Source organism: Pristiophorus japonicus, chromosome 2 (genome assembly GCF_044704955.1).
Source record: "Pristiophorus japonicus isolate sPriJap1 chromosome 2, sPriJap1.hap1, whole genome shotgun sequence".
In the NCBI taxonomy this organism is placed as follows: Eukaryota; Metazoa; Chordata; class Chondrichthyes; family Pristiophoridae; genus Pristiophorus; species Pristiophorus japonicus.
Genome location: NC_091978.1, coordinates 254,955,878 through 254,981,409, shown reverse-complemented (window position 1 = coordinate 254,981,409; position 25,532 = coordinate 254,955,878). Strand labels below are relative to the sequence as shown.

Here is a 25,532-nt window from a genome sequence, read left to right as displayed (position 1 = left end):
CTGCTCACTCTGCCTGACCATTGGACGCTGGTTTGAACGGGGCAGAAGTGACATGTTTGATCACATTGCGGGTCATGAACTCTTTGAACTCGGCACTGGTGAAGCACGGCCCATTATCCCTCACAAGGTCATCAGGCAGGCCGTGTGTGGCAAACATGGCTTTCAATGGTGGCAGCAGACGTGCTTGCCGACATTATCTCACATTCAATCCATTTGGAGTACGCATCTACAACCACAAGGAACATTTTTCCCAAGAATGGGCCTGCATAGTCGACATGGACCGTGGATCACGGTTTGGAGGGCCAGGACAATGAACCTAGTGACGCCTCCCTGGGTGCATCGCTTAACTGTGAACATGTGTTACATTTGTGCATGCAGGACTCTAAGTCTGCATCGATACCGGGCCACCACACGTGGGATCTGGCTATCGCTTTCATCATTACAATGCCTAGGTGGGTACTGTGGAGGTCACTAATGAAAGTGTCCCTGCCCTTTTTTGGCACAACTACCCAATTACCCCATAGGAGGCAGTCTACCTGTATGGACATTTCATCTCCGCGCCGCTGGTACGGCTTTATTTCTTCCTGCATCTGTAACGGGACACTAGACCAACTCCCGTGGAGCACACAGTTTTTTACTAAGGGCAGTCAGGGGTCCTGACTCATCCAGGTTCTAATCTGTCAGGCGGTAACAGGTGATTGCTCACTCTCGAATGCTTCCATTACCATAACTAAATCTGTAGGCTGTGCCATCTCCACCCCTGTGGTGCGCAATGGCAGTTTACTGAGAGTTTTCTGTGCCTGGCCTGTGGCAGATGGCGTAGTTGTATGCGGACAAAGTGAGCGCCCATCTCTGAATGCGGGCCGATGCATTTGTATTTATCCTCTTACTTTCAGAAAAGAGGGATATAAGTGGCTTATGGTCAGTTTCCAATTCAAATTTGAGCCCAAACTGATATTGATGCATTTCATTTACCCCATAAACACACGCTAACGCTTCTTTTTCGATCATGCTGTAGGCCCTCTCAGCCTTAGACAGACTTCTGGATGCTTAAGCAACCGGTTGCAATTTCCCAGATTCATTAGCTTGTAGCAATACACACCCGACCTCGTATGACGACACATCACATGCTAGTACCAAACGCTTACATGGATCATACAACACAAGCAATTTGTTTGAGCATAACAGTTTTCTAGCTTTCTCAAAGGCATTTTCTTGGCTTTTACCACATCATCTCCTTTATGCAGTAAAGAGTGCAATGGTTCTAACAATGTGCTAAGACCCGGTAAGAAGTTACCAAAATAGTTCAGGAGTCCTAAAAACAACCGTAGCACTGTCACGTTCTGTGGTCTCGGTGCATTCTTGATTGCCTCCGTCTTTGAATCGGTAGGCCTGATGCCGTCTGCTGCGATTCTTCTCCACTTCAGGCGCCAGGAAAACGCATTTTGAGCGTTTTAACCTGAGCCCCACAAGATTAAGTCGACTAAGAACCTCCTCCAGGTTCTGCAGGTGCTCGACGGTGTCCCGACCTGTAACCAAGATATCGTCCTGGAAGACCACGGTGCGCGGGACCGACTTCAGCAAGCTTTCCATGTTCCTCTGGAATATCGCCTCAGCTGATCGAATCCCAAACGGGCATCTGTTGTAACTGAAGAGACCTTTGTGCGTGTTGATGCAGGTGAGGCCCTTCGATGATTCCTCCAGCTTCTGCGTCATGTAGGCCGAGGTCAATTCTAGCTTCGTGAATGTTTTTCCTCCCGCCAGCGGCGCAAATAGGTCATCTGTCTTTGGTAGTGGGTATTGATCCTGCAGGGAGAAACGATTGATAGTTACTTTATAATCACCACAGATTGGGACGGTGCCGTCTTCCTTGAAGACTGGAACAATCGGACTGGCCCACTCGTTGAATTCGATTGGCGAAATGATGCCCTCTCGTTGCAGCCTGTCCAGCTCAATCTCCACCCTCTCTCCCATCATGTACGGTACTGCTCTCACCTTGTCATGGATGGGTCGCATCCCCGGAATCAAGTGGATCTGCACTTTTGCTCCTTGGAACTTCCCGATACCCGGTTCGAACAGCGAGGGGAACCTGTTTAAGAACTGGGCACATGAAGTGTCATCGACGGGCGAGAGCGCTCGGACATCGTCCCAGTTCCAGCGTATCTTTCCCAGCCAGCTCCTGCCGAACAGCGTGGGGCCATCGCCCGGTATCACCCAGAGTGGTAATTTGTGCACCGCTCCATCGTAGGAGATCTTTACAGTAGCACTGCCGATTACAGGAATCAGTTCCTTTGCGTAGGTTCTCAGTTTAGTACGAATGGGAGTCAGGACTGGCCTTGAGGCCTTGCTGCACCACAATTTATCGAAAATCTTTTTGCTCATTATGGACTGGCTCGTGCCCGTGTCCAGTTCCATTGACACCGAGAGTCCATTTAATTCAACCTTCAGCATTATCGGGGGACACTTTGTGGTAAATGTGTGCACCCCATATAGCTCTGCTGCCTCACTCTGAGGCTCTGGTTCATCGTGATCCCCTGTGGATCTGTCCTCCTCTGCAACATGGTGGTTTGCAGGATTAGCAGGGTTTGCAGCTCGCCTGCACATACATTGACGGTGTCCCATTGTTCCACAGCCCTTGCAAACGTACCCTTTGAATCGGCATGAATGGAAACGATGATCAACTCGGCAGTGCCAACAAGGTGTTAATGGCCTTGCATTCATCTCCCTTGATGGTGGAATCTGAGACATCTGCAGACATGCAGCTGCAGGCATGTGAGTCCTGCCCTGTCCGTTACGATTCGAAAACAACATTACGTTGTTCACAGTACTTGCAACAGCATTCGTGTGCTGAGAGATTTGTTTGGTATTGTCACTGGTGGCGATGAATGCCTGGGCTATCGCTATGGCTTTACTCAAGGTTGGGGTCTCTACAGTCAAAAATTTGCGAAGTATTACTTCATGGCCAATGCCAAGTACAAAGAAGTCCATAAGCATGTGCTCCAAGTGTCCTTCAAATTCGCAATGTCCTGCAAGACGTTTTAGCTCGGCGACGTAGCTCACCACTTCCTGGCCTTCAGACCTCTTGTACATGTAGAACCGATTCCTCGCCATCAGAACGCTTTCCTTCCGGTTTAGATGCTCCCAGACTCCAGCGAGCAAATTTTTCATGAGGCCATACGTTGGTGCCCCGCAAACGGTGGGGAGGATCGCCCTTCGTTTGGCAGCATTCACTTCTCCTTCCAGCTCGTTGGCCACGAAGTATTGGTCGAGTCGCTCCACGAAGGTTTCCCAATCATCTCCCTCTGAAAATTTCTCCAGGATGCCCACGGTTCTCTGCATTGTTGCGGTGGGGTTCATTATCTGTATCTAGTAGCCAGTTGTTATGTCTTGCATAAAGAATCTGACCAGATACTGTGAGCTCAAAGTAATGTGTAACCGTAGTCCTTCATTCAGCTCTCCAGAGTGCCTCTCCAGCCTGTGAGGCCTCCTTGTGTATAGGTGCTCCCAAAGGATTGTGGGATCCCTTGGGACTCCAGGGGATGAGCCCTCTGATGGTTAAACAAGGTATTTACAGGTTTACATATATAACAATGCTGATGAGATGTGCTGCTGCTTATTAAGCCTGTCAATCAGGGTGACTTCCAGGCAGGGAACCTGTCAAGGAGATAAGTCACAGCTGTGGAGTTAAAACTCCAATCTGAAATCCAGCCCCACTGTTCCCCACCCACACAACCCCCCCTGTCAATATCGAGGCCATACATTCTAGCGATGACTTCAGTCACAAATACATAAAAATCCACACACTCCAGTGCCTCCTAAATATATTTCTGGTGCGCTGCGCTCAATGAGTTCAGCACCCCCTCCCCAGCCTGAAACAGAATCCACCCGGGAAAATCAACCCTATATTTAATCTCTTTCTGAAATGTGCTATAATTGGTTTGAAAGGATCAGAGTAACGAGTACAGAGTAAACCAACCACATGACAGGTTGATACATGCATTTTGCTTTTGCTTTGGCGGCTGACTTTTTCGTTACTCATTGTGACATGCAGGTACTTGGGTCTATGAGAAAAAGAGTGACCGAACACTGGTACAGGCTGTCAGTATTCAGATAAGGGGACAGATACTACAAAAGCTCGGTAAGATCAAAGATGAATTTAAGGCCTTTGGCACCATGTTGAATAATGTTGTGACGTGTCCAGTTGATTTTATTTGGCAGGGTTAGGTCGTACGGCCTCTTGAGCCTGCATCGCCATACAATAAGACCATGGCTGATCACTTGATTTCCATAGATTCCAAAAATCTATCAATCTAAGCCTTGAATATTCTCAATGACTGAGCAGCCACAGCCTTCTGGGGTAGAGAATTCCAAAGATTCCCAACACTCTGAGTGAAGAAATTTCTCCTCATCTCACTCCTAAATGACGGACCCCTTATCTGAAGACAATGCCCCCTAGTTCTAAACTATCCAGCAAGGAGAATAATCCTCCCTGCATCTACCCTGTCAAGCCCTCTCAGAATTTTCTATGTTTCAATTAGATCACCTCTGATTCTTCTAAACTTCAGAGAGTACAGACCCACTTTACTCAGTCTCTCCTCATAGGATAACCCTCTTATCTCAGGAATTAATCGAGTGAACCTTTGTTGCACACCCTCTAAGGCAAGTATATCCTTCCTTAGTTAAGGAGACCCAAACTGTGCACAGTACTGTCTCACCAAAGCTCTGTACAATTGTAGCAAGACTTTCTTACTCCAATCCCTTTGCAATGAAGGCCAACAAGTCATTTGCCTTCCTAATTGTTTGCTTTACCTTCATGTTAACATTTTGAGTTTTGTGTACATGGACATCCAGATCCCTCTGAACACTATCATTGAATAGTTTCTCAACCATTTAAAAATTATTTTGTTTTTCTATTCTTCCTATAAAAGTGAATAACCTCACATTTACACACATTATACTCCATCTGCCACCTTATTGCCCACTCATTAACCTGTCTATTTGCCTTTGCAGACTCTTTGGGGGCGAAATTGGCCTTTTTTAGAGCCCCATTAATGCCTCCCAGGGGGCCCTCACCCGGGGAAAGGGGTCGATAGTGCCTCCGTGGAAATTGCCCTGCAGGTTTGGGGAACGTTGTGGTGTTAATGCCGCACCCCGCGATTTGCGCCCCGGGCTGGCGCATACTCATCGATTATGTCATCACTGTGCGCACCGACCCCTCACCGTCCTGCGCCAGCTCCTTTGCGCCCCACGGGGGGGAATTGCCCCAATGGGCAGCAAGGATGGCGCCGGCCATCCTGCAGCCCAACATTCCATTATGGGTGCCGGGCCGTTGGCCTGGTCAAGGGCATCCCTGGTGGCTTCATTGAAGGGGAGGGGCGTTCTGCCACGTCAGCACTATGCGGAGAATCCAAGTAGCACTGACGTTGCCGGAGGGGCGCTGGGCTCCAGAGCTCAGCGCTGGACTCAGCGCCGCTCTACCACCCTGGAAACACCACTCCACGGACCAGGAGCACCTCCGATAGCACTTGGCCTCCATTGTGGGAAGGAAGGGCCGAATTCCACACCAATGTCGGAACTTTCGGGCCAGCCGATAAATGTCCCGGCCCCGGAAGATTACCGCCTCCAAAAGAGGGCAATTTCACCCACTTTGTGTCCTCCTAGCAGCTTACTTTCTAACCTAGCTTTGTATTGTCGGCAAACACTCAGTTCCTGCATCTAAGTCATTAATGTAGTTTGTACATAGTTGAGACGCCAGCCCTGATCCTAGTGACATCCTGACAACCTGAAATTGGCCCATTTATTCCGATTCTCTGTTTTCTGTCCTTTAACCAATCCTCTATCCATGCTAATTTATTACCCCCAACCCCATGAGCCTTTGGATTAGATCAATCTTTTTTCAATAAGACCTACCTGGGCAATCTTTCACATTGTCGGACAATAACAATGTCATAGCTGCACTGAAACAGCGTGGCAGGAGGGGTGGCTAATTCCGATGTATTGGTCTTCAGCATTTCGGCTGGGATATTGTCAGGGCCTTTGGCCTTCACTCAGCTGCTAGAGTCCAGTGCTTTTTAATGTCACTTGGAATGAACTGAATTGGCTCGATACTGGCATCTATCATGGTGGGGGCCTCGTGAGAAGCGTGAGTGTCTGAAGATGTTTGCAAATACTTCAATCTTGTCTCTTGCATTCATGCTGGGCTCTGCCTTAATTGAAGATGGGAATCTTAAAGGAACATCCTTCTCCTGTTAACTGCCTGGTAGGTCGCCACCATTCTTGACTGGATATGGTAGTGCTTTCCTTACAAAGATGAAGTTACAATAATAGCCAAGTTTGCTGGATATGTGAAGGTCTGCACTATTCCAAATGTCACGCCATATTTATACCATGTCATAGAGTCAACAGGGCATTTAAACCACAAACAAATTACCACAGCTGGTCTCTGTAACAGTTCAAAACCTGTATTAGTAGTACGTACTAACACCAAGGTGGTGAAAGATTGGTCCCAGCAGAAAGCATATGGAATTTCACATGGAAAAGCGATCACATCAGTAAACCCTAAAAACAGAGTTATTACCGTTCCTCAAACCAGAACCAGAAAACATAACCGAATGTGATTCTTTGTGGCCAGAATGTGAGACTTTGGGGCTTGTGATCCATACGATATGTCCAGCGAGCTGCTGAACTGCAAATCGAATCCCATAATCAGGGAAAGGATGTGGAGGCTTCTTAATGTTGCTGTTTTATTTTTTTCGGATGAATTTTAGGACTGTGGTATGAAGCTGTCGAGCTGATCTGGGCTTCCATTGTGGGATTTTCTGAGCTTCCTCACCCAGATAAAAAGGTTTGTTTTGATTTTTTTTCCTCTTCTAATCTTCCCTGAAGATTTTCTCCCCCTAACCTTCCTCTCCTGAAAGCAATGCCTGGTACTGAAGTATGGTTTCACAGGCACCACCAGCCCCCTCAGCGAAATGACCGTTCCTCACCTGCAGGTCTGGACACCGAGAGCGAGAAATTGATGTCCTTTCCGCCAGCTGGTGGCACCAGCGATGCGTGAACAAATGGCAGTCGCTGCTCTTGCGCTAGCGAGAGGTGGTCCCCGCGGCTTCTGCCATATTCATGGGCCCCTTTGCGCCCTGGAACAAAAATGGCGGTGTGGTGACATCAGTCGGTGTGCAACGTTAACATAACATCACCTACGTGAACTTCGACCCTAGCGCTCAATTCAACACTGGGTCCTATGCACATCAGATTAACCTGGCGTGCAAGCAGGCTGATAGATGCTGACAGGGGCAATATCTCCAGCTGTTAAAGAGACATATGCATCAATCAGGTAAGTTTGAATGGGAAGATTTGGAATGTTTTTTTATATTTTATTGAAGTGGGGGCTTGCTGCAATAGAAGTGAAAAGTTTTTAATGTGTTTGGGAGTGCTGCTGGCTGCTTGCAAGGGCTCGGATGGTAAATGTAGGCCTTTGAGAAGACAGAACATGCTCCGAATGCTCAGCAGGTCTGCAAATTCCATGCAGTTCATATCTCAGGTCTGACTACTTTTCTCAATACAGACCAGGTACAGGACGCAAGACTCTCTTGGTTTTCATGTCTCAGTGCTGCAACACACAGTTAGAAATAATGTGCCCAAGTTTCCACATGATTTGCGCCTGATTTTTAGGAGCAACTGGTGGAGAACGGACTATCTTAGAAATCGCAATTCTCCACATTTTTTTTTCTGCAGTTCTAGTCAGGTAGAACAGTTCTACTTTGGAACAGAATTTTTTCTTCAAAAGGGGGCGTGTCCTGCCACTGACGCCTGATTTCAAAGTTTCCACAGTGAAAACGTACTCCAAACTAAAGTAGAATGGAGCAAGTGAAGATTTTTGTAGAACTGAAAAAACCTGTTCTACATATTAAAAAATCAGGCGCAGGTTACAAATTAGGCGTCCAGAACGAGGTGGGGGGGGAGGGGGGGGGGAAGGGAACTCATAAAATTCTACAATAATTCCTTATTTATACTTCTACAAATATTATACAAATAAATCCAACCTGAATAAACATTTATAAGCAAAGAAAAGATTAAATAAACCATCTTCCTACCTGTGTGAAAGTGCTTCAGGCACGGAGAATTCTGCAGTCAGCCTGAGGCGCCCGTTCTTCCCGCGGGGGGGGGGGGGGAGAGGAGGCGCCCGTTCGTCCCGCGGGGGGGGGGTGGGGAGAGGAGGCGCCCGTTCTTCCCGCGGGGGGGGGGTGGGGAGAGGAGGCGCCCGTTCTTCCCGCGGGGGGGGGGGTGGGGAGAGGAGGCGCCCGTTCGTCCCGCGGGGGGGGGGTGGGGAGAGGAGGCGCCCGTTCTTCCCGCGGGGGGGGGGTGGGGAGAGGAGGCGCCCGTTCTTCCCGCGGGGGGGGGGAGGCGCCCGTTCTTCCCGCGGGGGGGGGGGGGGGGCCGCCCGTTCTTCCCTCGGGGGGGGCGGTGGAAGGAGACAGTGAGAAGGCTGTAGTGAGATGTGCTGATGGCAATGTGCTTTTATTAAAAAAAAATTCAAAAATTAAACAGCTACAAAGAACTACAAAAATGGCCAAGTGCCAATGTTTTTTTCACACTGAGCATGCACGAATGCTCCAACGCGCACGCGCAGCGTTGCCGGCAGGAAAAAAACTAATTTAAATAGTACCTGCCCCCTCCCACTTACAAAATCGGCGCGAGTGTAGGCTCCGCCCCCTGGGCGCGCGCCAGGCAGACAAGGAGCTGCAGAACGCTCCAGAATCGCGATTTTTTTTTTTAGGCGCCGTTTTAGGCGCAAAAAACGGGCGCCCAGGTCGGAGGTGCGCCCGTTTTTTATCGTGTGGAAACTTGGGCCCAATATGTTTTCACTGAATATATTGGCCCTAAATTTCTGTAGGGTAATCCCGATCTACAACAACATCAACAACAACAACAACTTGTATTTATATAGCGCCTTTAATGTAGTCAACGTCCCAAGGTGCTTCACAGGAGTATTATGAGATAAAAATATGACACCGAGCCACATAAGGAGAAGTTAGCACAGGTTACCAAAAGTTTGGGCAAAGAGGTAGGTTTTAAGAAACATCTTGAAGACGGTAAGAGAGGTAGAGAAGCGGAGAGGTTTAGGCCAGGAGTTCCAGAGCTTATGGCCTAGGCAACAGAAGGCATGGCCACCAATGGTTGAGCAATTATAATCAAGGGTGCTCAAGAGGGTAGAATTAGAGGAGCGCAGATATGTCGGGGGGTTGTGAGGCTGAAGGAGATTACAGAGATAGGGAGGGGTGAGGCTATGGAGGGATTTGAAAATAAGGATAAGAATTTTGAAATCGAGGCGTTGCTTAACTGGAAGTCAATGTAGGTCAGCGAGCACAGGGGTGATGGGTGAGCGGGACTTGGTGCGAGTTAGGACATGGCAGCGAGTTTTGGGTCACCTCTAATTTACGGAGAGTAGAATTTGGGAGGTCAGCCAGGAGTATGTTGGAATAGTCAAGTCGAGAGGTAACAAAGGCATGGATGAGGGCTTCAGCAGCGGATGAGCTGAGGCAAGGGCGGAAACAGGCGATGTTAAGGAGGTGGAAATAGGCAGTCTTAGTTATGCTGTGGATATGTGGTCATATATGAGACCAAGGTTGCGAACAGTCTGGTTCAGTCTCAGACAGAAGTTGGGGAGAGGGATGGAGTCAATGGCTAGAGAACAGCGTTTGTGGCAGGGACCGAAAACAATGGTTTCGTTCTTCCCAATATTCAATTGAAGAACATTTCTGCTCATCCAGAACTCATCAAGCAGTCTGATAATTTAGAGGCTGAGGAGCAGTCAAGAGAAGTGGGACTAAGGTAGAGATGGGTGTCATTAGCGTACACGTGGAAACTGACACCGTGTTTTCAGATGATGTCACCAAGGGGCAACATGTAGATGAGAAATCGGAGCGGGCCAAGGATAGATCCTTGAGGGACACCAGAGGTAACGATGTGGGGGTGGGAAGAGGAGCTGTTGCAGGTGATTCTCTGGCTACGATGAGATAGATAAGAATGGAACCCAGGCGAGTGCAGTCCAGCTGGACGACAGTGGAGAGGCACTGGAGAAGGATAGAGTGGTGAATCATGCAGACTGTAGACAAGTCAAGGAGGATGAGGAGGGATAGTTTGTCCTTGTCACAGTCATGAAGGATGTCATTTGTGACATTGATGAGAGCAGTTTCGGTACTGTGGCAGGCGCGGAAACCGGATTGAAGAGATTTAAACATGCAAATACGGGAAAGGTGGGCACAGATTTGGGAGTTGACAACACATTCAAGGACTTTGGAGAGGAAATTGATGTTGAAGATGGGGCGGTAGTTTGCAAGGATGGAGGGGTCAAAGGTTTTTTTTTTGAAGAGAGGTGTGCTGACAGCAGATTTGAGGGAAAGGGGGGGACAGTACCTGAGGAGAAAGAACCATTAACAATGTCAGCTAACATGGGAGCCAGAAAAGTAATTTGGATGGTCAGCACTTTGGTGGGAATAAGGGCTAGGGAGCAGGAAATGGGTCTCATGGGCAGGGTGAGTTCAGAAAGGTCATGAGGGATGATTGGCGAGAAACTGGAGAATGATGTGAGGTCTACAGCCGTAATTTTGGCAGAACTCGTGTAAAATTGGTGTAAATGGCTGTTTTCAATGGCACATCAGAAAAACTCCTGCAGAAATTCAGGGCTCTAGTCTTAGAGTTGTAAGTAAAATAAAATATTAGAAAAGGACATTAATTACTCCTTCAGAGGACCTGGAGTCTTTGTTAATTACAATTGTTAAGAATTGGAGCTGTGCTTTTTTCTGTTTTGGAAAAAGTGCTGCGGTGAAATTATACTCAATATAGTTTAATTGTAAATTTTGACTTGAGAAGTATTCAGTGAAATTATCTCATTATGCCTGTCACTAAACATATGGGAACCAAGGTCTGGATTGAGGTGGAGTATACAACTATAGTCTGCTCTTCCAGACCACACATAGAATGATGGTGTAACACAATCATTCTTCCATTTACTTATTTCTTCATTCTGTATTTTTGAAAATTACACATTTGAGAATATTATTATATATTTTTAGAGCAGTACGGCAAAGCAATCCATCAGAGCCCCAATGAATAAGCATTGCCAGGAGTGGCTGGATGCAGGTCCCAACTAGATTTCAACCATGATGGGCAGTTCCAGCCATCTTGCTGCAGGGCCTTGAGAGAATTAGACAGAGATTTGTCCCATACATTTCTGAGTCAAGGAACAGGACTGACTGTGGCCCTGGAAGACAAGGGGAGCTAAACAGAAGCAAAGGGATTCATATCTTTAAAAACAAAATAAAGAATTTGCAGGCTGTTGATAGTAGAGTTCATAATACTGCAGTTAAGAACATAAGAAAATAAGAAATAGGAGCGGGAGTAGGCCATTTGGCCCCTCGAGCCTGCTCCGCCATTTAATAAGATCATGGTTGATCTGATCATGGACTCAGCTCCAATTCCCTGCCCGCTCCCCATAACCCTTTACTCCCTTATCGCTCAAAAATCTGCATCCCCGCCTTAAATATATTCGATGACTCAGCCTCCACAGCTTTCTAGGGCAGAGAATCCCACAGATTTACAACCTTCTGAGAGAAGAAATTCCTCCTCATCTCAATTTTAAATGGGCGGCCCCTTATTCTGAGATTAATTTTAGTTTTGGTTTCCCCTATCAGTGGAAATATCCTCTCTGCATCCACCTTGTCACGCTACCTCATTATCTTATATGTTTCGATAAGATCACCTCTCATTCTTCTGAACTCCAATGAGTATAGGCCCAACCTACTCAACCTATCTTCAGAAGTCAACCCCCTCATCTCTGGAATCAACCTAGTGAACCTTCTCTGAACAGCAAGAATATTATGCAAGTATATCCTTCCTTAAATACAGAGACCAAAACTGTACACAGTATTCCAGGTATGGCCTCACCAATAACCTGTACAGTTGTAGCAGGACTTCTCTGCTTTTATACTCTATTACCCTTGAAATAAATCATTGCTGTATCTGCATACTAACTATTTGTGTTTCATGCACAAGGACCCCCAGGTCCCTTTGTACTGCAGCACTTTGCAATTTTTCTTCATTTAAATTATAATTTGCGTGTCTATTTTTTCTGCCAAAGTGGATAACCTCACATTTTCTCACATGATACACCATCTGCCAAATCTTTGCCCATTCACTTAGCCTGCCTATATCCCTTTGCAGATTTTTTGTGTCCTCCTCACAATATGCTTTCCCACCCATCTTTGTATCATTAGCAACTTGGCTACATTACACTCGGTCCCTTCATCCAAGTCATTAATATAGAGTGTAAATAGTTAAGGGCCTAGCACCGATCCCAGAGGCACCCCAATGTTTGCCAACTGTAAAATTACCCATTTATCCTGACTCTGTTTTCTGTTAGTTAGCTAATCCTCTATCCATGCTAATATATTACCCCCAACCCCGTGAACTTTTATCTTGTGCAGTAACCTTTTATGTGACACCTTATCAAATGCCTTCTGGAAATCCAAATACACCACATCCACTGGTTCCCTCTTAGCCACCTTGCCCATTACATCCTCAAAGTACTCCAGCAAATTTGTCAAACATGATTTTCTTTTCATAAAATCATGCTGAGTCTGCTTGATTGAATTATGCCTTTCCAAATGTCCTGCTACTGCTTCCTTAATAATGGGCTCCAGCATTTTCCCAACGACAGATGTTAGGCTAACCGGTCTATAGTTTCCTGCTTTCTGTCTGCCTTCTTTTTTAAATAGGAGTGTTACTTTTGCGGTTTTCCAATCCTCTGGGACCTCCCCAGATTCCAGGGAATTTTGGTAGATTGCAACATATGCATCCACTATCTCTGCAGCCACTTCTTTTAAGACCCTAGGATGCAAGCCATCAGGTCCAGGGGACTTGTCAGCCTTTAGTCCCATTATTTTACCAAATGCTACTTCTTTAGTGATAGTGATAACTTTCTTCCCTTCCTATAGCCGCTTGACTATCCACTATTGGGATGTTTTTAGTATCTTCTACCGTGAAGACTGATACAAAATATTTGTTCAAAGTCTCTGCCATTTCTCTGTTCCCCATTATTAATTCCCGAGTCTCATCCTCTAGGGGACCAACGTTTACTTTAGCCACTCTTTTCCTTTTTATGCATCTGTAGAAACTCTTACTATCTGTCTTTATATTTTGTGCTAGTTTACTTTTATAATCTATCTTATCTCTCTTTATTATGTTTTAGTTCTTCTTTGCTGGCTTTTAAAAGTTTCCCAATCCTCTGGCCTCCCACTAGTCTTGGCCACATTGTATATCCTTGTTTTCAAATTGATACCATCACTTATTTCTTTAGTTCGCCACAGATGGTTATCTCTTCTCTGACAGTCTTTCCTTCTCATTGGGATATATATTTTTTGAAAGTTATGAAATATCTGCAAAAACTTCTTCAGATATATGAAGAGAAAAAGATGAGTGAAGACAAACGTAGGTCCCTTGCAGTCAGAATTAGGTGAATTTATATTGGGGAACAAAGAAATGGCAGACCAATTGAACAAATACTTTGGTTCTGTCTTCACTAAGGAAGCCACAAATAACCTTCCAGAAATACTAGGGGACCGAGGGTCTAGCGAAAAGGAGGAACTGAAGGAAATCCTTATGAGTCAGGAAATTGTGTTAGGGAAATTGATGGGATTGAAGGCCAATAAATCCCCGGGGCCTGATAGTCTGCATCCCAGAGTAATTAAGGAAGTGGCCCTAGAAATAGTGGATGCATTGGTGGTAATTTTCCAACATTCTATAGACTCTGGATCAGCTCCAATTGATTAGAGGGTAGCTAATGTAACACCACTTTTTAAAAAAGGAGGGAGAGGGACTTATAGACCGGTTAGCCTGACATCGGTAATAAGGAAAATGTTGGAATCAATTATTAAAGATGTAATAGCAGCACATTTGGAAAGCAGTGACAGGATCGGTCCAAGTCAGTATGGATTTATGAAAGGGAAATCATGCTTGACAAATCTTCTTGAATTTTTTGAGGATGTAACTAGTAGAGTGGATAAGGGAGAACCAGTGGATATGGTGTATTTGGACTTTCAAAAGGCTTTTGACAAGGTCCCACACAAGAGATTAGTGACAAAATTAAAGCACATGTTATTGGGGGTAATGTATTGACGTGGATAGAGAACTGGTTGGCAGACAGGAAGCAAAGAGTAGGAATAAACGGGTCCTTTTCAGAATGGCAGGCAGTGACTAGTGGGGTACTGCAAGGTTCAGTGCTGGGACCCCAGTTATTTACAATATACATTAATGATTTAGACAAAGGAATTAAATGTAATATCTCCAAGTTTGCAGATGACACTAAACTGAGTGGCAGTGTGAGCTGTGAGGAGGATGCTAAGAGGCTGCAGGGTGACTTGGACAGGTTAGGTGAGTGGGCAAATGCATGGCAGATGCAGTATAATGTAGATAAATGTGAGGTTATCCACTATGGTGGCAAAAATAGGAAGGCAGAATATTATCTGAATGATGACAGATTAGGAAAAGGGGATGTGCAACGAGAACTGTGTGTCATAGTACATCAGTCATTGAAAGTTGGCATGCATGTACAGCAGGCGGTGAAGAAAACAAATGGCATGTTGGCTGGCCTTCATAGCTAGAGGATTTGAGTATAGGACAGGGAGGTCTTACTGCAGTTGTACAGGGCCTTGGTGAGGCCACACCTTGAATATTGTGTACAGTTTTGGTCTCCTAATCTGAGGAAGGACATTATTGCTATTGAGGGAGTGCAGTGAAGGTTCACCAGACTGATTCCCAGGATGGCAGGACTGACATATGAAGAAAGACTGGATCGACCAGGCTTATATTCACTGGAATTTAGAAGAGTGAGAGGGGATCTCATTGAAGCATATAAAATTTTGACAGGATTTGTCAGGTTAGATGCAGGAAGAATATTCCCGATGTTGGGGAAGTCCAGAATCAGGGGTCACAGTCTAAGGATAAGGGGTAAGCCATTTAGGACCGAGCTGAGGAGAAACTTCTTTACTCAGAGAATTGTGAACCCGTGGAATTCTTTACTACAGAAAGTTGTTGAGGCCAGTTCATTAGATATATTCAAAAGGGAGTTAGATGTGGCCCTTGCAGCTAAAGGGATCAAGGGGTATGGAGAAAAATGAGGAATGGGGTACTGAAGTTGCATGATCAGCCATGATCATATTAAATGGTGGTGCAGGCTCGAAGGGCCGAATGGCCTACTCCTGCACCTATTTTCTATGTTTCTATGTTTCCATATTAAATGTCTGCCACTACTCATCAACCGTCCCACACTTTAATCTATTTTACCAATCCACTTTAGCCAACTCTACCCTCATACCTCACATAATACCAAACTAAGGACAGGGCTTCACCTCATGCCAGTTTTTTGTGCTAAAATCCTATTATATAGAAAACGTCACTATTATTGCCTAATAGGAACATTTGAAGATACGGTCGATTTTAAGTATCATGTGGCCAACATCAGGAGCACATCAGGTGACCAACCAGCCAGCCTGCCGCCCAGTAGTGCTGGTGGAAGGCCCAGTCCATGTTACTGGTGAACCATGCGTGTCAAATGGATGTCCATCTGCTACTCGCCAGCCCTATGCCCCATAGCGAGTGGGTTGGAGCCAAATGCGGTCGGCAGCAATGTGTGTCCAATGGAGCTCGGCAATTACAGTGGGGGCAGCCCAGGGAGACTATGACCTGTGGCCTACAGTAATCATATGGAGCCCAGGGATGCACTCCTGCCCTTCTGGCCCCCAAAAAATAATTGTAAACTTGTCGTTTTTGGTCTTACCCGGTAGAGGTGGTGCCGTGAGCAGGTGTCGCTCAAAATGGCAATCAGGTCCTTTGTACATCTCGTTGCATATTAAAAGGGCCTACCGCCTGAAACAGGCAGGCTGCCCAGCAAGAAGTTGTCAGCTTCATATCAATTTATCATCAGGATGCTCAAATTTGCTGAATAATTTTGAATATTTAGTTGCAACAGAATACCTGATGATTAGTTTGATCATTTTTGTTGTGAATAGAAATGACAGAGAACATATTGTAAGTGAAATACAATGATGTCATTTATTTTTCCTGACACATCTTTATGAACATGGGTCCTTGTAGTGTTAAAGGTTGCAGGTCATGGGTGAATGAAAAGCAGATTCCTCCTTGCACTGTTTGGTGCGAGAGATCTATTCTTCATCATTCAGCGATAATTAAAACAGCCAATATGTTGCCAGGATCCCATGTAAATCGAAGTTGCGCTGAGACAGGTGTAGATATTGTTGTAAGTTCAAAATGGTAAAGGATATAGATGTACTTAAAAAAAAAAGTAAATGAACAAGGATGACAATTGTGCTGTTAAATAGTGTTAAAACCAAAGTATGTTAAATTATTTGTAATTATAGGGAATTTCCACTTCACTGGGCATTTTGGCTGATGTGCTGGTTTCAATGAGTGATGAGGATTACAAGCGATTTAAGGACGACCCTCAGATGGACCTGGTATAGTATTTTTGACTGTTGATGCTTCTACCAAATTAAGTCCAAATGTTTCTGAATTATGGAATGAAACCAATGAACCCAATACTCGTATACCTAGAATTTGCTGTAATAAGTTACCTTGGGCTAGAACTTCCACTTTTTTTGTCTGCTTAACGCCCACTTAATGCCCATTTAACCATTGAAATGACGTATAACGCCCAGATATCGCCCATTTTGGCACAAAATGGAAACTGACGGGCATATTTAGGATACTTATCGCCGAGCGTTACTTTCCCCATGTGCTTAATGCTGGGAAAAAATATTACCGCCTGCCCACTTTTTTTGGGCGGAATCAGCAGATTGAGCGATTTCAACGCCCATATTATCGCCCAGCATTACTTTCCTCACGGACTTAACACCGAGACTCAATAATAACGCCCGGCAACTGTTTTTTGTCGTAAAGAGCACATTTACCCAAACTAGCGGCCATGGAGATCGCCCACCATCAATTTCACCACCTCGCACAGATATCACTCAGAATATCGCCCGCTCAAAAAACCGCCCACAAAAAGTGGAACTAACTGGAACGGACGCCAGCGGTGTGGCTGGCATTTGTTAAATCCCACTCTTACATGAGGAGCTGATATCAGAAAGATTTGACTGAAAGAGCGCTGATGTGAGTGACAACACTGACACACTGCTGTGTGTGCGCAGCTCATACATCAATGGTGCCCATCATCTTGTTGCCAGTTAAAGTTTACGTTGATTGATGTTAAGTTGTTTTTAACCCTTTCACGATAAGGAATCACCAGTGTGTAACAGTCCAGCTATCTGAGACAATGCGCAACAAGGTTATGTTCAAGAACAAAAGTTTAATACCAACATTGGTCTGAAATCATAAGTGACACATCCAATAACACCCAACCCCCGCCCACATCCCACTTTTTCCACCATTGACATAAATCACATGGTCAACATGTCCAGCAGCACAGAATACAAAGGCAAAGCAGAAGCATGGTCCCCAGCCCCCATACATTGCAACAAATTACATACACCTAGATGGAGATTGTTGTGTATGTGTATACCCTGTACACTTAATGTACAGTTACATAAGACCATTGAATGTATCTTCACACTGTATACAATATGCCTGTACCACCAGAGGTTGCAACTGGTGGAGACCTAGAGGTCACCTGCACACTGCAGGTAACCAAGTACACAAGGGAGCTCACCTTACTGTACCTTCATTCAGGAGCTGCAATAAATGGACTAAGGTCACAACAGTTCAATTGCAACACCTTACCTCATGGAGTAATTACTAGAGTGCTTACAGACACAATAACTGCCGACGAGAATACGAATTTCCACACGAAAAATGGCTAACCGTGGCAAATTTCAACAATTCGCTGATGGGGAAAATTGGGATGCCTTTGTGGAAAGGCTAGAACACTACTTCATCACGAACGACCTGGCTGGGAACACACCGACCTCGCTGGCTGATAAGCGCCGAGCCATTCTGTTCAGCAGTTGTGGGCCTACCGTTCGTGGCCTTGTCAGGGACTTGCTAGTCCCAGAGAAGACAACAACCAAAACATTTGCGGAGCTCGTAACGTTGACACAGGAACAGCTCAAGCCTAAAGAGAGCATCCTCACAGCCAGACACCGGTTCTACACATATCGGCGGCCCGAAGGCCAAGAAATCACAAAATATGCTGCAGACTGTAGTGTATGGAGAAAGAGTCAGACTGAACACTGTGAGCTCAAAGTAAAGTGTGACCTTAGTCTTTTATTGCAGGTCTCCAGAGTGCCTCTCCAACCCGTGAAGTCTTCTTAAATACCTGTGCTCCCAAGGGATTATGGGATCCCTTAGGACTCCAGGGGATGAGCCCTCTGGTGGCTGTACAGGGAGTAAATACAAGTTTACATATATAACAACACTCCCCCGCAAAGTTTATAGTGTAACTATTTACAATGTGAGTCGATCTGGGGCCCTTTTTGCCCTGGTTCATCGACTCGGTGTGAAAGCTGGTGTTGTTGAATCATTTGTTGCACCCTTGATGGGCTGCTGTGCAGCTGGCCTTGCTGGGCTGCCTGGTGTGTTGGGCCCTGTTGGGCTGTTGTGGATGATGGGTTCTGCTTCGTGGTCAACCGTGGTGCCGGTTGCCACTGGTTTGTATGTTGGGGGATCAAAAAAGGTAGGATCCAAGGTGGGTTGCTCAGGATAGTCCATGAATCTGAGTTTGATTTGGTCCAAGTGTTTCCGGTGAATGAGTCCATTTGAAAGTTTGACTCAAAACACCCTGCTCCCCTCTTTGGCCATGACAGTGCCAGGAAGCCACATGGAACCTTGTCCATTATTTAATACAAATACAAGATCATTGATTTCAATCTCGCGTGACACATTTGCGCTATCATGGTACGCAATTTGTTGAAGCTGCCTGCTCTCTACCTGTTCATGTAGATCAGGGTGAACTAACGAGAGCCTTGTCTTAAGTGCTCTTTTCATGAGCAATTCAGCAGGTGGGATCCCAGTGAGTGAGTGGGGTCTCGTGCGGTAGCTAAGCAGGACTCGGGATAGGCGAGTCTGCAGTGAGCCTTCAGTCACCCTCTTCAAGCCATGCTTGATGGTTTGCACTGCTCTCTCTGCCTGACTATTGGACGCTAGTTTAAACGGGGTAGATGTGACATGTTTGATCCCGTTATGGGTCATGAATTCTTTGAACTCAGCACTGGTAAAACATGGCCCGTTGTCGTTCACCAGAACATCGGATAGGCCTTGTGTGGCAAACATGGCCCGCAGGCTTTCGGTAGTGGCAGCGAACGTGCTAGCCGACATTATCTCATATTCAATCCACTTGGAGTACGCGTCTACAACCACAAGGAACATGTTACCCAAGAACGGGCCTGCATCGTCGACGTGTACCCAAGACCACGGTTTGGAGGGCCAAAACCATAAACTTAGAGGCGCCTCCCTGGGTGCATTGCTTAACTGCGAGCATGTATTACATCTGTGAGCACAGGACTCTAGGTCCGCATCGATACCGGGCCACCGCACGTGGGATCTGGCTATCGCTTTCATCATCACGATGCCTGGGTGGGTAATGTGGAGATCATTGATGAAAGTGTCTCTACCCTTCTTGGAGACCACTACTCGATTGCCCCACAGAAAGCAGTCTGCCTGGATAGACATTTTATCTTTGCGCCGCTGGAACGGCTTTATCTCTTCCTGCATTTCCACTGGGACACTGGACCAGCTCCTGTGAAGCACACAGCTTTTGACTAGAGATAATAAGGGGTCCTGTCTTGTCCAGGTTTTGATCTTCCGGGCAGTGACGTGTGATTGCTCACTCTCAAATGCTTCCATAACCATGGCTAGATCTGTGGGCTGCGCCATTTCCACCCCCGAGAGCATCGACGCAGTTTTCTGTGCCTGGCCTGTGGCGGATGGCGTAGTTGTATGCGGACAACGTGAGCGCCCATCTCTGGATGCGAGCCGATGCGTTGGTATTTATCCCTTTACTCTCGGAGAACAGAGATATAAATGGCTTACGGTCAGTTTCCAATTCGAATTTTAGCCCAAACAGATATTGATGCATTTTCTTTACCCCATAGACACACGCTAACGCTTTTTTCTCAATCATTCTGTAGGCTCTCTCAGCCTTAGACAGACTCCTGGATGCATAAGCAACTGGTTGCAGTTTCCCAAAATCATTAGCTTGTTGCAATACACACCCAATGCCATATGACGATGCATCACATGCTAGTACCAAACGCTTACATGGTTCATACAACACCAGCAATTTGTTTGAGCATAACAATTTTCTCGCTTTTACAAAGGCATTTTCTTGGCTTTTGCCCCAAACCCATTCATCCCCTTTTCGTAGTAAGACATACAGTGATTCTAACAGTGAGCTGAGACCCAGTAAGAAGTTACCAAAGTATTTCAAGAGTCCCAGAAATGACCGCAGCTCCGTCACGTTCTGTGGCTTCGGTGCATTCTCGATTGCCTCCGTCTTCGCGTTGGTGGGCCTGATGCCGTTTGCCGCAATCCTCCTTCCCAGGAACTCCACTTCATGCGCAGGAAAACACACTTTGAGCATTTTAACCTGAGCCCCATGCAGTTGAGTCGATTAAGAACCTCCTCCTGGTTCTGCAGATGCTCGACTGTGTTCCAACCTTTGACCAAGATGTTGTCCTGGAAGACCACAGTGTGCGGGACCGACTTCAGTAAGCTTTCTATGTTTCTCTGGAATATCGCCGCCGCCAATCGGATTCCAAACGGGCACCTGTTATAAACAAAAAGACCTTTGTGCATGTTGATGCAGGTGAGGGCCTTCGATGATTCCTCCAGTTCCTGCATCATGTAGGCTGAAGTCAGATCCAGCTTTGTGAACATCTTTCCTCCCGCCAGCATTGCAAAGACGTCTTCGGCCTTTGGTAGTGGGTATTGATCCTGCAGGGAGAAACGATTGATAGTTACTTTGTAATTGCCACAGATTCTGATGGTGCCGTCTCCCCTGAGGACTGGGATGATAGGAGTGTCCCACTCATTGAACTCGATCGGGGAAATGATGCCCTCATTTTGCAGCCGGTCGAGCTCAATCTCTACCCTTTCTCTCATCATGTACGGTACTGCTCTCACCTTGTGATGGATGGATCGCGCCCCCGAATTTGGTGGATCTGCACTTTTGCTCCTTGGAATTTCCCGATGCCTGGTTCGAACAGCGAAGGAAATTTGTTTAAGACCTGGGCACACGAAGTGTCGTCTGCGGGCAATAGCGCTCGGACGTTGTCCCAGTTCCAGCGTATCTTTCCCAGCCAGCTCCTGCCGAGCAGCGTGGGACCATCGCCCGGTACCACCCAGAGTGGTAGCTTGTGCACCTCTCCATCGTAGGAGACCTTTACGGTAGCACTGCCGATTACAGGAATCAGTTCTTTCGTGTAAGTTCTTAGTTTCGTGCGAACTGGAGTTAAGACTGACCTTGAGGCCTTGTTGCACCACAACCTTTCGAAAGTCTTTTGCCCATGGTGGACTGGCTTGCGCCCGTGTTCAGCTCCATTGACACCGGGAGTCCATTTAGTTCAACATTCAGCATTATCGGAGGACAATTAGTGGTGAATGTGTGCACCCCATGTACCTCTGCCTCCTCGATCTGAGGTTCTGGTTCATCGTGATCCTCCGTGGATCTGTCCTCCTCTGCAACATGGTGGTTTGCAGGTTTAACAGGCTTTGCAGCTCACCTGCACACTCATTGGAGGTGTCCCATTGTTCCACAGCCCTTGCAAACGTACTCTTTGAATCAGCATGAATGAAAACGATGATCACCCCCGCAGTGCCGACAAGGTGTTAATGGCCTTGCATTCATCACCCTTGATAGTGGACTCGAGACATCTGCGAACGTGTAGCTGCAGGTATGTGACCTGCCCTGTACGTTATGATTCAAAAACAACATCACGTTGTTCACAGTATTTGTAGCAGCACTTGTGTGCTGAGGGATTTGCTTCATATTGTCACTGGTGGCAATGAACGCCTGGGCTATCGCTATGGCCTTACTCAAGGTTGGGGTCTCTACAGTCAAAAGTTTGCAAAGTATGGTTTCGTGGCCAATGCCAAGTACGAAAAAGTCTCTGAGCATGTGCTCCAAATGTCCTTCAAATTCACAATGTCCTGCAAGGCGTCTTAGCTCGGCAACATAACTCGCCACTTCCTGGCCTTCAGACCTTTTGTAGGTGTAGAACCGGTACCTCGCCATCAGAACGCTTTCCTTCGGGTTCAAGTGCTCTTGGACCAGTGTGCACAAATCGTCGTATGATTTCTCTGTGGGTTTCGCTGGAGTGAGCAGATTCTTCAGGAGGGCATATGTTGTGCCCCAAAGACGGTGAGGAGGATCGCTCTTCGTTTGGCAGCTCTATCTTCCCCATCTAGATCGTTGCCACGAAGTATTGATCGAGTCACTCCACAAAAGTTTCCCAATCATCTCCCTCTGAGAATTTCTCCAGGATGCCCACTGTTCTCTGCATCTTTGGGTTTGCTATCTGTATCTCGTCGCCAGTTGTAGTGTATGGAGAAAAAGCCAGACTGAACACTGTGAGCTCAAAGTAAAGTGTGACCTTAGTCTTTTATTGCAGGTCTCCAGAGTGCCTCTCCAACTTGTGAAGCCTCCTTAAATACCTGTGTTCCCAAGGGATTATGGGATCCCTTGTGACCCCAGGGGATGAGCCCTCTGGTGGCTGTACAGAGTAAATACAAGTTTACATATATAACACAGACGTGAGACGATTGGCTGCACCGTGTGATTTTGGCAACCACCAAACCGAAGCACTGAGGGACATCTTTGTTATTGGAATCAGCCACAAAGGCCTCCTCTACAGGCTGTTCTCTGCGGACACCACAGTCACCCTGCAGAAGGCAATTAACATCAGCCAGGTATTCATGGCCTCGGCCTGCGATTCCAGAAGGATGATGACTCACCCCCAGGACTCTAACCCGGCAATTACCATGAACCGAATGGCACCTTTCAGAGGCAGGACTGTGACCCCGAGCCCCGCAACCCTGAATCTGCTGCATGGGGCCAACTGGCCAGCCCCATGCTGGTGCTGTGGAGAAGATCACAGAGCCCACCAGTGCCGATACAGAGACTATACTTGCAAAGGCTGTAACACTAAAGGGCATCTGCAGCGAATGTGTAAAATAAATTTTACTCACCGAGTCGCTGAAGAGTTGGCCAATCACCCGGGCTCCAGCATTGATGAAGACGAAGAGAGGGTCCAGGAGGCAGCTCAGCCCCAGGAAGAGGTATACAGAGTGTTTACCTGCTCCACCGAGAGTTCCCCATTGAAAACAGAAGTCGAAATCAATGGTGTTCCAGTCGCGATGGAGGTCGACACAGGGGCGAGCCAATCGCTGATGAGCCAGGCGACCTTTGAGAAACTCTGGGACAATCCTATCAAACAACCCAAAATGCTACCAATCCAGCTGAAGCTGTTCTCTTACACAAACGCCACCATCCCAGTCGTTGGCAGCGTGGATGTCCAGGTGTCCCACAACGGCGCGATGCACAAGTTACCTTTGTGGATCGTTGCTGGTGATGGTCCAACGCTGCTAGGAAGAAGATGGATGAAACAAATCCAAATCTGTTGGATCTGGGAAAGCCTCCAGGCCCCAGTAATCGACATCCTAAATGGCCCCAAATTTGGATGCATCGCAGCACCTGAAGGTCCTACCGTCCAACTCGACTGCATGGTGATGACACAGACCGCACTACCCAACGGCGAGATGATCCAACCCGAAAGACAAGACCTCACCTTCCGGGCTCCAGTGACAGGACTCTGAAGGAAGAGGATCGATGCAGAAGGTAAATTCCCGGCTTCAGTGGCAGAACCTGGGGCGTGAAGCATCACCGCAGCATACCTCGTGGAAGGAGAAAAGATGGCGCCTGCACCACGAGGTGAAGCACCTGAAATCAAGATGGCCGCGACCAGGCTATGAGGGCAGCGTTAAGGGAGCAACACGTGATGCCGAGCAGCAAACCGGATTGGGGTAAAGATTGCAAGGCCCTTTTAACGGAGACCGGCAACCCAGAACAATTAAAGGGACACTTTTTGTACAGCGATGCTGGTGATACTAATGTAAGAGATGTAATTAACAAATGCAAGTATCTAAATGTATCTTTGAACCGCGATGCCGGTAGGATACATGGAAAAGATGTAATATTGTACAGCGATGCCGGTAGTATACAGGGAAAAGATGTAATTGAGGGAAAAGATGTAATTGACAATTGTAGAGACAAGCAACAATTTGTAAAGACAACCAACAATGTCGAGTCGGGTGATTGCGATCGGAGCCAATGTATCATGAATGTAAATGATGGAATAATGTGTGATGCCGGGTGTTATTTTCATAATAAAGTAATGTAACTGAGTACTGTAGACATGAGTAAGTGTGACCTTAGCTCCTTTATTCAAACTCCAGAGTGTTGGTACAGCATGGGAGGCCTGCTTATATACAGTGCTCCTAAGGGATGCTGGGATCCCTTGGGACTCCAACAGGTATACTCTCTGGTGGCGGTATGATACAGGTTACACAGGGTTGCATACATAACATCACTCCCTCAGTCAATAGTACACTTATTTACAGGGTGAGATGATCTGGGGCTTTTCACGCCCTTGTTGATGATCTCGGTACAAATGCAGGTGTGGGTGAATTGGTTGGTTCTTCACTGGGCTGCTGGGCAGCCGGCCTTGCTGGGGATGGTGAGTTCAGCTTCGTGGTCAACTGTGATGTCGGTTGTCACTTGTGTGTGTATTGGAGGGTCGAAGTTGGTGGTGTCCTCTTCGGGTTGCTCATGGCTGTCTGTGAATCGCAGTTTGGTTTGGTCCAAATGCTTTCTGCAAGTTAGTCCATTAGCAAGTTTGACCTGAAACACCCTAGTTCCTTCTTTGGCTATGATAGTGTCAGCAAGCCATTTGGGACCATGTTCATATTTGAGTACACATACAGGGTCATTGACTTCAATATCGCGTGACAAGTTTGCGCGATCATGGTACATGCTTTGTTGATGCCTCCTGTCCTCGACGTGATCATGGAGATCAGGATGGACAAGAGAGAGCCTTGTTTTGAGCGCTTTCATGAGCAGCTCGGGTGGGGGAACAAGTGGGGTCTGGTGCGGTAGCTGAACAGGACTCGGAACAGGCAGGTCTGCAGGGAGCCTTCTGACACACGTTTCAAGCTTTGCTTGATGGTTTGGACTGCCCGTTCTGCTTGGCCGTTGGATGCGGGCTTGAACGGGGCAGATGTTAACCTGCTTGATCCCATTGTGGGTCATGAATTCCTTGAATTCAGCACTGATGAAGCATGGCACATTGTCGCTGACAAGGACATCAGGCAGGCCGTGTGTGGCGAACATGGCTCATCGGCTTTCGATGGTGGCAGTGGACATGCTTACAGACATTATTACACACTCAATCTACTTTGAATAAGCATCCACAACAACCAAAAACATTTTGCCTAGAAACAGGTCA

General features: G+C 46.8%; 1 protein-coding gene across 2 annotated transcripts in view; it reads left to right on the top strand.

The window, feature by feature from the left end:
* Positions 1-25,532, top strand: part of alpk1 (alpha-kinase 1) — a 264,882-nt gene that overhangs the window by 154,844 nt on the left and 84,506 nt on the right. For both annotated transcript variants that reach the window (XM_070871246.1, XM_070871252.1), the window contains 3 exons: positions 4,052-4,138; positions 6,768-6,844; positions 16,437-16,532. In XM_070871246.1, the coding sequence (XP_070727347.1) occupies positions 4,052-4,138; positions 6,768-6,844; positions 16,437-16,532 (260 nt within the window). The remainder of the gene's footprint in view (positions 1-4,051; positions 4,139-6,767; positions 6,845-16,436; positions 16,533-25,532) is intronic.